Genomic DNA, 16,026 nt, shown 5'->3' with positions numbered 1-16,026 from the left:
AAGAAAGAAAGAAAGAAAGAAAGAAAGAAAGAAGGAAAGAAAAAAGTAGCCAGAAAACACAACAATGTAGCCACAGGATTGTGGATGTAACTCATAGCTTTTACTCAACTTGCATGAAGCCCTGGCTTCCATCCAAAAGATGGGATAGAGGGCATAGTAGCACACATTTATTATCCCATGACTTTGGAGATAAGGCAGGTTGATCAGGAGTTCAAGGTCACCCTTGGCTATAAAGTAGTCAGCCTGGGCTACAGCGAACTGTCTCAAAAAAAAAAAAGTGGTTGGGTATGATAGTGTGTATCTTTAATCTCCATATTTTGGAGGCAAAGACAGGAGGATGAACACAAGTTCAAGGCCAACCTGGTCTCTGTAGAGAGATCCTGTCTAAAGAAGAAAGAATAAAAGAAAAAGAAAGAAAGCCAAGTGTCAGGCAGACATGGTTAGTATCCCAGCACTTGAGAGGCTAAGACAGGATTCTGAACTTGAGGTCAGCCTGGGCTGAAGTGAGACTGTCTCAAACCATAAGGATAACTATAATTGACTCCCTATCTGGTGTGATTAAAGTGGCGCCTGAAGTCAATGATAGTCCAGGGAGTCTCATGGAATAGCAAACTGCTTTGGAAATGGCTAGAGTCTAGGAAGCATGGTGGGCGGGCCCCTCAGTGAGTGACGGGGTACATACCTGAGAGTCTGCTGGGGAAGACAGAGAAGTGGAGGAGGAGGAGGAAGAGGAGGAGGGAGAGGAAGAGGAGGAGGGGGGACCTGCTCGTAGAGCGGCAGCTAGCTGGGGGCTGGGGTGCAGCCCACGAGGAGGGGGTTGGGGATGGGCAGCAAAGCTGGCAAGAAGCTGCCAGATCTCAGCATCCATCCGCCTCTGAGCCTCATTCACCTGGGGACGAGGAGAGGAAGAAGTAGAGGACAGGAAGACATGGACAGAAAGACACCCATGAGGCTTGAGGCTCTGCCTTGCCCCAGGCTGAGCCCTCCCCATCCCATTCCCCAGTTCTGGGCCACCCATATGCCTGTGTGGATGTCCCCTATCCTCTCCTTGTGCCCTCTGCCTTCTCACTCCTAGAAGGCAGGCAGAGCATTTTGGGATGAGTATGGGCTGGGTCTGCTGGGGAGGAACCATGCCCAGGGTGCCCAGCAAGGGGAGGATAGAAAGTTCTGTGGCAGCCATGGGTGGGGTGGGGGAGTGGGGTGGACAGCTGCCCACAGCCCTACATAAGCCATTCTGGCGTGTCTGTAGAACACTGGAGTATGCTGGCCTAGACAGGCTTGGGGGAAGGTGAACCAGGAAAGCCTGGGTTTTGGTTCAAGGTCTGGCCCCTAGGTCCCCAGACAGAGCCTGCGCTTGCCTTAGGTTACCTGTGATGCCCGTTGTGCCCGGCCCCTGCCCTCTGGGTCCCCAAGGATCCTCCCCGTTGTCACAGCTGCCCGCCACTGTTCCTCTGAGAGGGATGTGCGGTTCTGATGGGGTGGAAGTCACAAGCCGTCTCAGCCCTCACAGGGCTCAGAGTTATAGACAGCGTCTTCTCCATACATGGTACCAGCAAGGAAGGCCACAGTGACTAATGAGGGAGGCATACCCCATCTTGGGGCTGATACATAGGGTTACTCCAGGCTACTGGAAGGGCACATGCATAGGTTAATGGTGATTGCTGGCAAATATACAGAAAACTGGGGAGCCAGCCACAGTCACATAGATTAACATCAAGCTAGTTTTCCTGTCCGCAGACCTCCAACTGTTGGCACCAGAAACACACCACGTGGCTGGTGGGCCATAGCACAGCACACACCCCTCCTGCTCTCCTTGGTAGTACAGGCTCAAGCAGGGCACCCATGGGTGCAGGGCATCTCCCATGCAGGCTGAGGGTAACCATGACACATCCTGTATCGCATCCCCATTTCACACCACTCAACAAATGGCATACCTGGTGAGCCCGGCGTAGCCGTGCAAACTGAGCCTCCCTCTGTGTGTGGGACAGCGGGAAGCACCAGGGGAGGAGACAGAGAGAGGTCTGAGAGAGGCCAGAAGAGAAGGAGCCAAGGAGAAGAACGCACCAGAAGGCAGCCAGGTTGGACAGAGGGGTGGCACCTGTTTCTCACCAAGGAGCAGGGACTGGAAGGTCTCAAAGCCCCCCTGTAGTGACTGGATTGGGGTGCAGCTGAATGGGCACGGGCCTCTGCTGGTGGGGGACTCACATACTAAGTCCCATGTGCCATGCTTCTATGGCCATGACTCCTTGAGAACCATATGTGGCTGCTTAGGGGTGTGTGTGTGTGTGACTTTTATTTATTATTTTACTTTTATTTATTTTGATTCAGGGGCATTCATTGATACATTGCCTGCATGTATGTCTGTGTGAGGGTGTCAGATTCCCTGGAACTGAAGTTACAGACAGTTGCGCGCCTCCATGGTGGGTGCTTGGAATTGAACCTGAGTCCTCTGCGAGAGCTCCTAGTACTCCCAACACCTGAACCATCTCTCCAGCGCCCTGGCATTCACCTCTTAGACCCTGCCATCCACAAGACCATCCTTGATGATGCTGTCTTCCGATCAGACCTCATTTCAGTTGCAAAGAAGGCCCTCTCTGCTTAGCGCAGCCTTTTAAAAAGGCAGGTCTGACCTGGATACACATCCTGCCCATTATTGCCCACTAGTCTTGGGATTCGCATAAAGTCCTTGATCTCTCTGGCTTTACTTTCCTCTGCTAAGAAATGGCAGTAATGCTGGCTGGCTCACGCAATCATGGCTTAAGAGACCTTAAGTGGGGGTGTGGTCAGAGTTCAATAGAAATGACCTGAGAATTTCCATGCCAGCACCCAGCACCAAAGAGCACAGGGGGGTCCAAACTGGAACCGGCTCATTATGTTGTGGTGGAACATGTGACCTGGCCTAAAATCTCAGTCGTTACCAGCTGAGGGCTCAGTATGTATCAGGCACAATTGTCCCAGCCACCCTGTGCTGGGGAGGTCAGGTGTCCAGCTAGTGGACAGCCCAGCTGAGATGTGACCTGAGGTGTGTTGGACACTCAAAGGCCATACATAGACTGCATCATGACATGGCAGCCACATGGCAGACCACAAACTTGTTCCTGAGTGCCTGTTGACCCCATGTTCAGGAAGGACCTGGCTCAGAGCTGGCATGCCGGGAGCCCACTCAGATCTTACCTTGTCTCCTTGGTATATTTCTGGCAGCTGCCAGTAGAAGGACTCTTGGCCGAGGTGGGCAAAGTTGCTGAAAGAGAGGCGGGCCCCATCGTGCACTGGTTCCACGGTGAAGCCCCCTGTCAGTTGGCTGTTGCGTTGAGGGTTCACCAGAGCAAAGCCTTGGAAGTCCCCAGGAGCAAAGTGGGTAGAGATCTGGCATCAGGAGGAAGAACAAGGGTTAGCTTGGTCAGGCACACCAAAGTGGGCAGGGCACAGAAAGATATCAGGACAGGCAGGACATGGGGCTCGCTGAGACCAGGGCTGAGAGAGAAATGCTGGATATCTGGGGTGAGATGAAGGGGTGTGCTCAGTGCTGAGAGACCTCAGAAGGAGTCAGGTCACTGCGCTCAGTGCTGAGGTGAGCAATAAGGCCTGGCGATGGGTACCCTCGTGGGAGGCTGGCACCCAGCCCGGGACAGGGGACAGACTGGCTCTTACCAGCTGGCGGGAGTAAGAGGAGCTGGCACACTGCTGGGTGACACCCATGCAGAAACAGGGCAGGCAGCCTTCCGGGTTGCTGGCACTCAGGTGGAAGTGGTGAGGTCGGCAGTGACTGCAAGTACGGCCCTCCACCTGGGCCTGGGCGAGACAGACACAAAAATGTGTGCAGGGACTCGGGGCCAGTCTTCCCAGCCACTACTTACTAGCAGTCGTGAGCAGCCCTACCTCCCCCACCCCATGACCAGGTCCCAGGATCCCCTCGGGTACCACCGGACTTCTCTTCAGCCCCGGTGGTGGACTGAGCTGGACTACACAGAAGGCAGGGCTTTGAACTGACCTTGCACTGGCACTGACCAGCGGCGTCACACTGGCTGCTGATGCTGCCATGGGGGTCACAGCCACAGCCCAGCACCTCTGGCACCTGACCATCTCCTGAAGTGTAAAGAAGCCACAGATGGCACAACCCCCAACCCAAGACTAAGCACCTCCATCTCCAACGCTCTCTAAGTCAGCACCAAGAGGACTGCTGCCAACTTGAGGATGTCGGCAGTGCCTCCTCCTGTGACAGAATGGTAGAGCCACCTCACCCAGGTCCCAGGGAAACCAAGGACCTGTCCTAGATCTCCCTGGAAAGAAAAGCATCCCCCAGTGCCCTCCCAAGTCTGCAACTCTACTCACTGTGGCAGGGCTGGCCCTGGCTGGGGTTGCCATAGTAACCTGGGGCACACCTGCAGGGAGAGAGAGAGTGGAGTCCTGAGAAACTGGTGATGAAGCGCCTGGGCCCAAGGGTGGAATCTGGGCTAGGACTCAACGATCCCACAGTAAAGGAAAAGCCTTATCAGCCTGTGAGCCCATTTCACAGATGGGGGAGAAAAAAGCAAGGGTGGGGCCAAGTTTACTGGCAGTGAGTTGACTCCAACAGGCCTTGACCCCAAGGGTCAAGATCAAGAGGTCTAATGTTGGGCCTGGTGGTGTGAGCCTATAATCACCTTCAGGAGACGGAGGTAGAAGGATCAGTAGTTCAAGGCCATACATGATGATACAATGAATTTGTAGCTATCCTGAACTACATGAAATGCCACCTCATAAAACCAAAACAGAGCAAAGGGTCTATTGCAAGGGTTCTCAACCCGTGGATCATGACCCACAGGGGGGTCAAATGACCCTTTCACAGGGGTTGCCAAAGACCACCGGAAAACACACATATTTACAGTAAGATTCATACCAGTAGCAAAGTTACAGTTATGAAGTAGCAATGAAAATAATTTTATGGTTGGGGGTCACGGCGACGTCAGGAACTGTATTAAAGGGTCGCAGCATTTGGAAGGTTAAGAACCATTGGCCTAATGGAAGGACCCTGGCCTGGATAAGATAAAGGCTTGGCTGGAAGGTGGGCTACAGGCCAATGCCAGGCTGCAGGGTGAGGCTCCCAAAGCGGAAAGCTGGTGGCCTTTAAGAGCCTGTGCAACGAAGAGCAGAAGTCAGGCTCCTTGTGAATAGGATGGCTGGTTTCACTGATGGTGCTCAGGAACCCCCCCTGCTGAACCCCTGGCTCTTCCTACCAGCCATCTCACCTCTCACAGTGACGCCCGCTGTGTCCTGGTGAGCATGAGTCACAAGTGGGGTGGCCATCTGTGTCCAGGAAACAAGTGTGGGCAGCTCTGAGAGAGAGTGGATAAGTCCAGTCAGTAAGGCATTGGCTGTTCCTGCTGGGCTCCCGCAGACCAGGGAGGTGGGGGAGATCTACACCAAGAGTTTCTTTCCCATCCCCACATTCAGTTCTCAGGGGCTAAGGTGGGTACACAGTCCCCATTTAAGAACCTGGGGCTCTGAAATGGATGCTATCTCTCCCTAGTGGCCAGCCAGAATTTAGCTGTAACCTCTCCCCAGTGCTGGACCAGAGAGGAGGTTGGAAGGGTGGTGGGTATTTGAGGGCAGAGTGGGGCCCAGACTCACTGGCCAGCAGCAGGGGCTCCGTAGCATGGGCAGGGCTGGCAGTCCTGTGGTGTGCCCCGTTGGGCATCCCCATAGTACCCTGGCTGGCACTGTTCACAGCTAGCACCCTCCGTGTGGTGCTGGCAGCTCTGGAGGGACAGAAGGCAGGTTGAGGCTGGGCCCCTGAAAGCCAGGGCTCCCAGGATGGAGGAGGACGGAGGGTGAAGGGGTGGGGCTCACCTGGCACGCCCCTGTCTCAGGCTCACAGGTCTCTGAGTGGCCATGGCAGTTACAGCGCTCACAGGTGCCCAGGTAGAGCCCGCTGGGCACACGTGTGTAACCTGTGTCACAGTCCTAGGGACAAAAAGACGGTGGAGGGCTGGGAACGTGGGAAGAGACAAAAGGCCGGAAAGCATTGTGGAGGAAGCTGGGTGGAGAGGTGGGGGACCCAGGCTCACCTGGCAGGAAGGGCCGCGGTAACCAGGGGGGCAGGTACACTGCTCTACTTCCCGGGCTGAGTCCTGGCCGGTGTTCTCTGGCACAGCCACATCCATGCTGATACCAGAGACCCTGGGTAGAAAGAGAGTCACGGTAAGGGGATGTTCACAGTGCACTGGGGAGACCTGGAGTCCTGTGTTTCAGCATCCTGTGGTCCCCGTTCGTTCTCCAGCAGTCTCACAGGCTGTGGTAGCCGCTCATACCTGCTGCTCTCTCCAAAGGACTCCCATCCTCTATCCCTCCTTGTCTGGACGCCCTAAACTATCCAGCTTCTCTGGGGACCCCTGGAAAACTGACTTAGAACCACTGGCCCTCAGCATGTTAAGATCCTGTAAGGGATGCTGCAGCATGCTAGCCACGCTACAGTGTGAGAGGCTACACCACATTTTTGCTTCCTCTGGAGACACCTCTGCCCCGCCTCAGCCCCAGCTACCTGCTCTCAGCCGGTTGCTGCGTGTAAGATGCTTGGATGAGGAGGGCATCAATGCCTGCCAGGGCCATCAGCAGGTGCTCCCGTGTGGCCGGCTGCCCATCAGGCCGCTGCCACGCTTGCTGTAAGGGAAGTGACATGAGATCCATTCCTGACACCCTGGGGGCTGAGGCCCCCAAAGTGAGGAACAAGAAGGGATGGGAGGGGCTCACCTCTTGGAAGGGCACTATGAAGTTGCTGGGCTGGCCAGGGCTGGGATCCCTCGAGGCATGATGCTCCAACACAATGTTGTTGCCCTGCAACACCACCAGGGGCTGTCTGTGCAGGGGCGCAGAACTGGGCCGGGGCCTCTGCGTCACAGTGAAGCGCAGCTCTCCGCCGTAGGACGTCACCTGGAACAGGGGTGGACAGGCTTTGAGCGGGAGACTTCAGTCGGGCCACGCTGTCTCTATCCTCCCAATGCCCTTCCTGCCTGTGTTGTTCCTCTGTCCTGCGCACCTTGTCCCCTCGGAAGCTGGCGGGAAGACTCCAGAAGTAGGGTTCAGACAGGAGGTTGTGGAAGGAAGAGAACGACAGCTCCCCGGGTGCAGGGGACGAGACCCCCTCGCTGGTGGTGTGGGTGCCGGCGGCGTTGCTCAGGCTGAACTGAGAGGGCTGTTCCGAGGCCCCGAGCACCTGGAGATGGAGAATGTTCAGATCGGGCAGGGGTGGTGGTGGCGGTGGCGGTGTTGCCCCCGCCCTCTGTCCCGGCTGTCCCATCCAGCTGCCGCCCTCTTGCCGGTACCTGGGCGCGGCTCCAGGAGGAGCTGCTGCACTGGCGACTAACTCCCATGCAGAAGCACTTGAGGCAGCCGTCCGGGTTTTGCTTGCTCAGGTGGAACGAGCCGTCCGAGCACTCGTTGCACAAGCGCCCCACTACATTGTTCTGTGGACACAGAGATGGGAGCTGCAGGATGGCCCACGGGAGGAGCTGCCTGGAACCAGCAGTTGAATCTACCCCCGAGTCTAGACGGGGGTGTCCCGGAGAGCCATGGAAAGCGCACATACATATATGCGAGGCATCTCGGTCATTAGATTGTGGTGCTTAATGAAACCAGTTTCCCTTTTCTCATTGGCCACTAGGAGGCTCACAGATAAGTTTAGATTTGAAACACACCAAGCTGATAGAATTCACCGCCACTACAGCTGAAGATGGGGAAAGTCACGCATCACGCTGGTGCCTTTCAAGTGAGCGAGTGAGGCTCAGAGATAAGAAAGGACACGCAGGGTCAACCGGACGCTCATCTCCTGACTTATAAGATCAGGACTGCCTGACTGCAAAACCTGCCCAGTTAATTTTCTCCACTGACGTCTGATTCTCCCACTATTGATGAAACGTCAACACGAGACCTGACAGAGTACTGCAGTTGAGGGCCGGAACGCTTGCAGCAGTTGCTGCAAGCAAGCCAGGAAATTGAACTCAGGGTGGCTGACTTCTTAATCAGTGTTCCTGCCCACAGCCAGGACTCCCCTCACAGTACAGAAGACCAGCCAGGACTATGGCCTCAGGCAAGGCAGTGCCCACTGGCCAAGGTACTTGAGAGGCTGGGATCTCTTTCCTCCCCGGGGCCACCGTAAGGCTGGCCCGAGTCTTGGAAGGAGTAGACAGTACACGTACCTTACAGCGGCAAGTCTCCCCTGAGGTGCCCAGGCTCCCTCGCTCATCACAGCGCACAATTTCCTGGGCTGGAGGCAGGAGGAAAGCATTGGCAGGGTGGGTGGGAATGGGCAGCTCGCCAGGGATCTCCGGGTGTGGGCTGGGAAGTTGGGGTGGGGGGTTGGGGGGACGGGACGGGGAAGAGCCCAGCCCAGCAGTTTCTGTCAGGACGTGGTCACAATACTCACTGGTGGGCCTGCACTTCCCGCCAGGCTGGATGGGGTTGCCTTCATATCCAGGGGCACAGCTGTGGGAGACGACACGGTCACACCCCAGCCAGGGCATGCTCTCTCCTACCCATAGCTCCTGTCAACTCCCCTTTACCTCTCACAGCGGCGGCCTGTGTAACCTGGGGCACAAGCGTCGCAAGTGGCTTGGCCGTCCGTGTCCAGGAAGCAAGTGTCTGAGAACCTGTGGGGACCAAGTGGTCAGGGTAGAAAGGTAGAACTCGGGGCTGGGATTGACATGCTCAACCCCAGGAAGACACACAGAGTGGCGTGATGCCCTCTCTGGCCCCTGTGACCTCATAGCAACTGTAGAAAGGGATATGGATCCATTATACAGAATGGAAAAATGAGGTTCACAAAATATCAAAGAGCACGGACAGGACTGTGAGCAGGTTAGGACTGGAATCCATGTGGGTATCCAGTTTTCCTGACATAGAATGTCCCCATGAGCCATACGCCTATATCCTGAGAGAGCTCTGACCTTCGGGAAGCGTCGATGTATGGGCAGGGACAGGGCCGGCAGGCAGTGGCTGTGGCCTTTGTGGCATCTCCAAAGAAGCCAGGCTTACACTTGTCACACTGAGGTCCTTCTGTGTTGTGCTGGCAATTCTAGAATAGGAGAAGGTAGATGGTGAATCGGGGCCTACTGTGTAGAATTGGGACAGGCAGGCTCTAGAACGTTCCACAGCTTTGCAGATAGGAGCATCCAGGTGCCTCCCCATGGCAGTTGTAGCCGCAGCGAGACAGCCAGTCCCACAGATGGTTCCAAGCACCTTCTGATAAGGATCGAACCTGTCACCCTCTTCCAGGCGGCACCCAGGACCGCCTCTGTCCTGGAGTCCATTCTGTCACCCTTATAAACTACCTGGGGATCTGAAGACAGTGGCTCTGCCATGTCTGTGTCTCCCTTTGATCAGCTCCACAATCCTAGCCCTCATCACTCTTCCCAAGAGATAAGGTGTAACGTCTAAGCCACGCTCCCCTCAGTCCTCAAAGGAGAGAGACCTTCATCTCCCTTGTCTGGACACTCCACCTCTTGCTTTTGTTTGTTTTGTTTCAAATGGTTTATTTATTTTTATTTTATGTGCATTGGTGCTCTGACTGCATGTATGTCTGTTTGAGGGTGTTGGGTCTCCTGGAGCTGGAACTAGAGACAGTTGTGAACTGCCATGTGGGTGCTAGGAATTGAACCCAGATCTCTGAGAAGAGCAGCCAGTGCTCTTAACCTCTCGGCCACCTTTCCAGCCCCTGTACTCTTGTTAATGCATCTGAAGGTCATGATAGCCACTCAAGCCATTCTAGAAATGTTGCAGTGTTCATGGATATAGGAGAGCCCCACTCCCATCCAGTGTCCAAGTGGTATCTTGCACTACTCACCAGGCAGTGGCCGTAGACAGGGTCACAGGAGCTGGCATGGCCATTGCAATTACAGCCAGAGCAAGTACCCAGGTAGGGCCCGCCAGGCACGCGGGTGAAGTGGGCATCGCAGCTCTCGCAAGACAAACCAGAATAGCCAATGGGGCATCTGTGGGGATAGGACCAAGAGAACGGCTGCAGGGACCACAGACCCGCTAATTCACCTCTACCCCAGAGAGTGTCCCATGGTTCACAGTCCCATTGGGGCAGGTACCTGCACTCCTCTACACTGTGAGCCCGGCCATGGATGGTGGTATGGGTGACAGTGGTGTCCATGACAATGTCACTCAGCCCCACACTGGCCATCTTGGTGTTATACACTGTCTGTAGCAGGACAGCCTCCAGGCTCGCCAGGGCCTGCAGCATCTCAGCCCGCTGGACAGGCCGGCCAGACTCGTGGACCCAGTGTTCCTGGAGGGGACAGGGTTGTTCTGTCAGTGCCTGCAGGCACCCCTCCCCCGCTACACCAATCCCTGAGATTCTGGTGCCACTCACCTCTGAGAGCTGGACCTGACGCTGGTTCAGAGTTCCAGGATGGGTGGGGGTGTGGCCTCGAGAGTGTAGGCGGTACCCCGCACCCACGAGGATCACATCTGGTTTCTGCACCGGCTCCAGCATGCCTCGTGCCAGTTCATAGCGCACCTTGTAGCGCAGGAAGCCTCCATAGGAGTCCACCTGGCCGGGACAGGACAGATCAGGGCAGGGCAGTCATCCCCAGGCAGCTGAATCCTGTTTTCTAGGTCCTTAGTCTGCCCACAGGAGGCTTATAGAGAAGTGGGCACAGGGCTGAAAACATGTAACACTGTACCCAGGGAGGCCAGTGTGGGGCATTCTACCAGCCCACAGGGTACTTAGGAAAGAACCCAAAGTGGGTTAGAAGAGCAGAGATCTGGGGGCTGGTGAGATGGCTCAGTGGGTAAGAGCACCCGACTGCTCTTCCAAAGGTCTGGAGTTCAAATCCCAGCAACCACATGATGGCTCACAACCATCCGTAACGAGATCTGACTCCCTCTTCTGGAGTGTCTGAAGACATCTACAGTGTACTTACATATAATAAATAAATAAATCTTAAAAAAAAAAAAAAGAAGAAGAAGAGCAGAGATCTTGCCTCTTCCCTAGAGAAGAAGCTGCCATGCTTCAGGGTGAGCAGGACCGAGCAGCCCCCGCCCTCCTTACCTTGTTGCCCCTCCTTACCTTGTTGCCCAGAAACTGCTTGGGTAGGGCCCAGAAAGCATCGTGGACAAGGAAGCGGCGAGACAGGTCGACCAGCTGGAACTCCTGCAGGGCGGGGTCGATCTGCAGCTGGGTGGAGGAGAGGGGTGGCACGCCGGGCTGGGAGGGCATCGTCACATTCACACCTGCAAGGACAGAAGCAAGGTGAGGATGGCGGCCCGTGCTTAGCAGAGGACAGCTAGTCTGAGAGCTGGGACCCAGGGAGGGGTGACTGGGAGAAAACAGATGCCTCCCTCCTGACATCAGGTTGTAGCCAAGCAGAGCTGGGCCCGGCACACATGTAATCCCAGAACTCCTGAGCAATCATGAGTTTAAATTGAAGGACAGCCTGGGCTGCATATGACCCTGTCTTAATCCAGCCACTCCCTCCCCCAAAATCTTTCTTCTCTTCCTCATTGTTTTTATCCTCTGAAGCTTCGGTACATGGTCTAGAGAAGGCCATCACTGTAGTGTGACAGTTGGGAGCCATGTTAGGTGACACAGCATCAAGGGAAGGGCAAGAGGCTCACTGCAGCAGACTTCTCAGAGCCTCTGGACCACTGAGGGGAGCAGAAAGGAAGCGCTCGAAAAGGGGATCACTCTTATCGTTATGGGGGTCACCGGTCCAACCCTCTCCTGGTGTGTGCACGGACCATGTGCACAGACTCACTCACCCGTAGGATTTCCCTACAGCATCCTGCCAGCCCCGAGGACCAACTTCACTTCACATGACAGTAGGGGCACTTGGTACCTACACTCTGCCGTTTGGTGATCCCTTGTTGGTGGCAATCCAACTGTGTGTGTGTGTACATGTTTATATGCAAATGTGTGAACTTGTATGTGTGTGCCTGCGGAGGTCAGAGGTTGATGTTGGACGTTTTCCTCAATCAGCCTCTACCTTAACAAAACAACAATTCGTTTATTTATGTGCGTGTATGCACACGCCTCAGTACACCTATGGAGGTCAGGGGCCAACTTTAGAGAATCTGTCCTGTCCTTCCACCATGCTGGTTGAAGGGTGTGAATTCAGGTCATCAGTCAGGCTTGGGGGCAAGCACCTTTACCCTCTAAGCCATCTCAGCAGCCCTCTCTGGTTTTGTTTGGTTTGTTTGGTTTTGGTTTTGTCACTGTACATAGCCTTGGCTGTTCTGGAACTCTCTATGTAGATCAGGGCAGGCAGGAGCCTCAAACTCGGAGACCTGGCTCACTCTGGCCCCCAGTCTTGGAATTAAAAGCATATTCACCTTGCTTGGCTGCTTTTATTTTTTATGATTTATTTTCTCTTTTGAATGTATGAAAATATGTCTTGGGAGGTGTGCATACACAAATAGGTGCAGATGCCAGCAGAACTCAGAAACGGTGTTGGATTCCCCCCTCCCGAAACGAGCTGCTTTTCCAGGACTTGGAATTGAACCTACGCCCTCTGGAAGAGCAGCAAGTACTCTTAGCCAATTTATCAACTCCATGGATCTGCACCTATTTTTTGAGACAGGGTTTCTCACTGACCCTGGAGTTCCTAGGCTGACTGGCCGGCACAGCCCCTTCTGTTTCTGCCTCCCCGGGGCTGGGGTTTCAGGTTCACATCATGGTATTTGGCTTTCGCATGGGTGCTGGGGCTCAAACTCAAGTCCTTAACGCTTCTGTGGCAAGCACTTCGCTGACTCAGCTATTTCTCCATCCCTCGTTTTAGTTGTGCTTGTGTGTGTGTGTGTGAGAGAGAGAGAGAGAGAGAGAGAGAGAGAGAGAGAGAGAGAGAGAGAAAGAGAGAGAGAGAGAGAGAAGAGAGTCAGGGTCTAGGCTCCAGAGTCTGTCCTCCCTACAACCCAAGGCAGGGAGGCTGCAAACAAGACAGAGATCTGGCTTGAGCTAAAGGCTTTTCTGAAATAACTCGGTGTTTCTGGGTCACTCTCTGCCCTTTGGCCCAGGTTCTTCCCCACCTGTCCAGGTTCCTAGGAGCCAGGAGCCCACCCATCCACACACCCTTGAAGTCATTGGGCTGGTCAAAGCTCAGTCGGATCTGGTCCCGGAAGCGCAGGCTGCTCTGGCACACGTTGGTCACACCAAAGCAGAAGCAGGGCAGGCAGGAGGCACTGTCTTCCAGGTAGAAGTGCCCGTCAGGGCAGGGCCCTGCTTGGAGGGATAGGAGGATCTGCGGTTAGCCACCAACAGGAGGTCCTGAGGAACTGGTGCCAGTCACCCACTCTGCATCCAACCACCCTGCACCCACCCACCCACCCACTCATGCCCGCCTGCCTGTCTACAGCACCTCGCTGCGGGACAAGCTCCAGCACGCCGTCTGGAATGCCGAACACCATGCCACGCGAGTTCATGGCCTCACAGGTGTATGCGCCCTGGTCTGCCTCCTTCACGTCACGGATGATCAGCGTGCCACGCCCACCCTCGCTGGTCATTGTCACCCTGGTAGGCCCCAAAACAGTGGTGGGTTAAGTTTGAGCCCCGGATGCAGCCTCTTCCGCAGGTAAGTCGCCCCCACCGGAGTGAGTCGCACCTGGGATGAGCAGGGATGTGGCCCCAGTTGAGCCTCCAGTTGATGATGGGTGTGGGGACACCAGTGGCTACGCAGGTGAAAGTCACTGTCTGGCCCCGGGAAGCCTGGATGGACTGCTGTGGAGGCGTCACTACCTGGGGAGGCACTAGGGACGGCACAGCAGAGCGGGAGAGAAGTGTTTAATCAATAGGAGAGAGGAGACTTGGGAGTCCAGATCAAATAGAATCAAGTGGAACCCGCCCAGCGCCACTCCTGCAGGCTCCTCCTCACTCACTGCAGCCAAACTCATCACTGCGGTCGGGACAGTCGGATTCCTCGTCACAGTGGAAGCTGGCTGGGATGCAGCGGTTGGTGGAGACACACTGGAAGTGCGTGGGCCCACATACTTCTCCAGGCTGCTTGACAGCTGGGGACAAAGCCAATGGGAGTGAGCATAGAGCACTGGCTGCCGGGCAAAGGCAGCTCATCTGTCACCTTCTCCAGGTTTCCTCTGGATCACTCCCTCCATCTTGCCCACTTGACCCACAATGCCTCCAAAACTGAGCCAAATACAATGAGTTATAAAGCAACCAGCCTTTGGCATTCTGTCACAATAACCCAAAGCAGACAGAGTAGCCCACAGTTTAGGCTGTGGCTCGCACATCAGTCTAGGATACCATCTTCAAAGAAACGCACATAGCCCATGCTCTCACACACTGACACAGTAACAAAGAACAGACTAATGGCCACCAAAATACAGTGAACCAGGCAGGACAGACCTGGCCAAAAGACTGTCCCCTAACTGTAGTTCCAAACACAAAGGGCAGGGTCCCTTACTAAGCAGTAAGGCCAGCACCCCTCCCAGAGCAGGCACAGGGGGACAGTAGGGCCTGGCATACTCACAACAATTGGCCTCATCTGTCCGGTCCTCACAATCAAAGTCACCGTCACAGCGCCACAACTTGAGAGCACAGTGCCCATTTTCACAGGCGAACTCGTTAGGCTCACAGGGTGGAGGGGACGCTGTGTGGATCAGGCATGGGGTTCACAACAGTCGGTCCTCAGCTGACGGGACCCCTACCCCCACTCTCCCACCGCAGTGCTCACCACAGCCCAGTTCGTCACTGCCATCCCTGCAGTCTTCCTGTCCATCACAGAGGTAGTCTCGGGGGATGCAGTGTCCGCTGTGGCACGAGGCCTCCTGGGGCCCACAGGCTGAGGGCCCAGGAACACTGGGTAACAGAAACTGAGGTCCATGCGTGACTGGCGGTGGAGGTGTTGTGGCTGCTTCTGGCCAGAGTGGTAAAGGTGACACCTTCCCCACAGCAGGTGTCGAGGAGCTGAGCTCGGGGACTGGTTCCTCTGTGGGCAGGATCCCTTGATGTTTAGTGAACAGGTGTCTCTCACCCCTTACCCCACAGTCCCCCCATGCTTCCTGAAGTCTTTGAGCAGCCTCTGCCATCAGTCTTTCTCCACCTCCACCTCCTTCAGAGCTATCTGCTTGCCCCAAACCCTTGTAGCTCAGATGAGCCTCGGATATAGCCCAGCCCTAGGCAGGCCACCAGGTACCCCCTTTGAAGTTCCCAACAGCTCCTCACCACAGTTGAGTTCATCAGACATGTCCCTGCAGTCAGGCCTCCGGTCACAGCGATACTCCAGAGCCACACACTCATTATAGCTGTGGCAAGCAAACTCCGTCTCCGTGCAGACTCTTGGGAACTGGGGCACTGTGGGGTGTGGGGGAGGGGAGAGTCAGGCAGCAGCCTGAGGAAGCTAGCGCCATGACAGATGGCACAGGCAAGGCATGGCTATGAGTGGCTCTGAACACCCGAGTCGGACCACTGTGGCAGACAGCAAGAACAAGAAGCACGTGGCATACACACTCCTGGCACGCGTGGAATGCAGTGCAGAACCCCTGACATGGACCTTTTTCACACAGGTGACATGCCACACGCATGCAGCCACCATGCCATACACGTGCAGACCGTGGCCTGGCCCAGAGAGGAAGGAGGCAGCCAAGTGGCCTTTGCCCTTCTTTTCTCCCTCCATCTGTCAGGTTCACTAGGAACCCCCTGGACCTCAGCCAGGCTCACACACTCACCTGGTGTCACTGTGACCCCCACAGCAGCTGGGGGTGGCGGGGGGGTCTGTGCTGGAAAGGAAGCCGTAGTCAGCAACTATACTACCAAGCCTGTCCCCTCTCCCCCCAGTCAGAACTCACTGAGGTGGGGGACAGATGGCTAGGCTTCCAGCAAACTTCAGACCTGGGTCTGAAGACCCAACAGAGCAAGTTTAGTTTGGGGGTGCGTTGACAGAGACTCGGGTGCATATAGAACAAAGGCGCTCACTAAGTTTGTTTATTTGGTTAGTTGCTTTTGCTTTGCTTTTTAGCCTTGTAGACTTGATACCATGTAGGGATAGAACTGGTCCTGTCTGGAGCTTCAGTGAGTCAGAGGCACATGACATGACA

The 16,026-nt window shown here is 55.4% G+C and overlaps 1 protein-coding gene across 5 annotated transcripts in view; it reads right to left on the bottom strand.

Annotated features, from left to right (window-relative positions):
* The window catches only part of Hspg2 (perlecan (heparan sulfate proteoglycan 2)), a 101,880-nt gene that overhangs the window by 44,806 nt on the left and 41,048 nt on the right, over window positions 1-16,026 (bottom strand). For 3 of the 5 annotated variants that reach the window (XM_006538573.2, XM_006538575.2, NM_008305.3), the window contains exons 7-33: window positions 15,155-15,283; window positions 14,664-14,918; window positions 14,460-14,579; window positions 13,852-13,983; window positions 13,578-13,722; window positions 13,335-13,486; window positions 13,049-13,195; window positions 11,051-11,214; window positions 10,352-10,531; window positions 10,071-10,267; window positions 9,818-9,965; window positions 8,922-9,049; window positions 8,538-8,624; window positions 8,402-8,460; window positions 8,175-8,242; window positions 7,302-7,442; window positions 7,016-7,192; window positions 6,730-6,909; window positions 6,521-6,639; window positions 6,048-6,159; window positions 5,830-5,943; window positions 5,611-5,738; window positions 5,229-5,315; window positions 4,333-4,382; window positions 3,992-4,086; window positions 3,652-3,792; window positions 3,175-3,366 (exon numbers count right to left, since the gene is read on the bottom strand). In XM_006538573.2, the coding sequence (XP_006538636.1) occupies window positions 3,175-3,366; window positions 3,652-3,792; window positions 3,992-4,086; window positions 4,333-4,382; window positions 5,229-5,315; window positions 5,611-5,738; window positions 5,830-5,943; window positions 6,048-6,159; window positions 6,521-6,639; window positions 6,730-6,909; window positions 7,016-7,192; window positions 7,302-7,442; window positions 8,175-8,242; window positions 8,402-8,460; window positions 8,538-8,624; window positions 8,922-9,049; window positions 9,818-9,965; window positions 10,071-10,267; window positions 10,352-10,531; window positions 11,051-11,214; window positions 13,049-13,195; window positions 13,335-13,486; window positions 13,578-13,722; window positions 13,852-13,983; window positions 14,460-14,579; window positions 14,664-14,918; window positions 15,155-15,283 (3,647 nt within the window). Of the gene's footprint in view, window positions 1-3,174; window positions 3,367-3,651; window positions 3,793-3,991; window positions 4,087-4,332; window positions 4,383-5,228; window positions 5,316-5,610; window positions 5,739-5,829; window positions 5,944-6,047; window positions 6,160-6,520; window positions 6,640-6,729; window positions 6,910-7,015; window positions 7,193-7,301; window positions 7,443-8,174; window positions 8,243-8,401; window positions 8,461-8,537; window positions 8,625-8,921; window positions 9,050-9,817; window positions 9,966-10,070; window positions 10,268-10,351; window positions 10,532-11,050; window positions 11,215-13,048; window positions 13,196-13,334; window positions 13,487-13,577; window positions 13,723-13,851; window positions 13,984-14,459; window positions 14,580-14,663; window positions 14,919-15,154; window positions 15,284-15,657; window positions 15,709-16,026 lie in introns of all 5 variants that reach the window. The other 2 variants (XM_030253228.1, XM_030253229.1) reach the window with 1 other exon arrangement.

This window comes from Mus musculus, chromosome 4 (genome assembly GCF_000001635.26).
Source record: "Mus musculus strain C57BL/6J chromosome 4, GRCm38.p6 C57BL/6J".
Taxonomy (NCBI): domain Eukaryota; kingdom Metazoa; phylum Chordata; class Mammalia; order Rodentia; family Muridae; genus Mus; species Mus musculus.
Note: the sequence above shows the minus strand (reverse complement) of the source record. Positions and strands in the feature narration are given on the sequence as shown.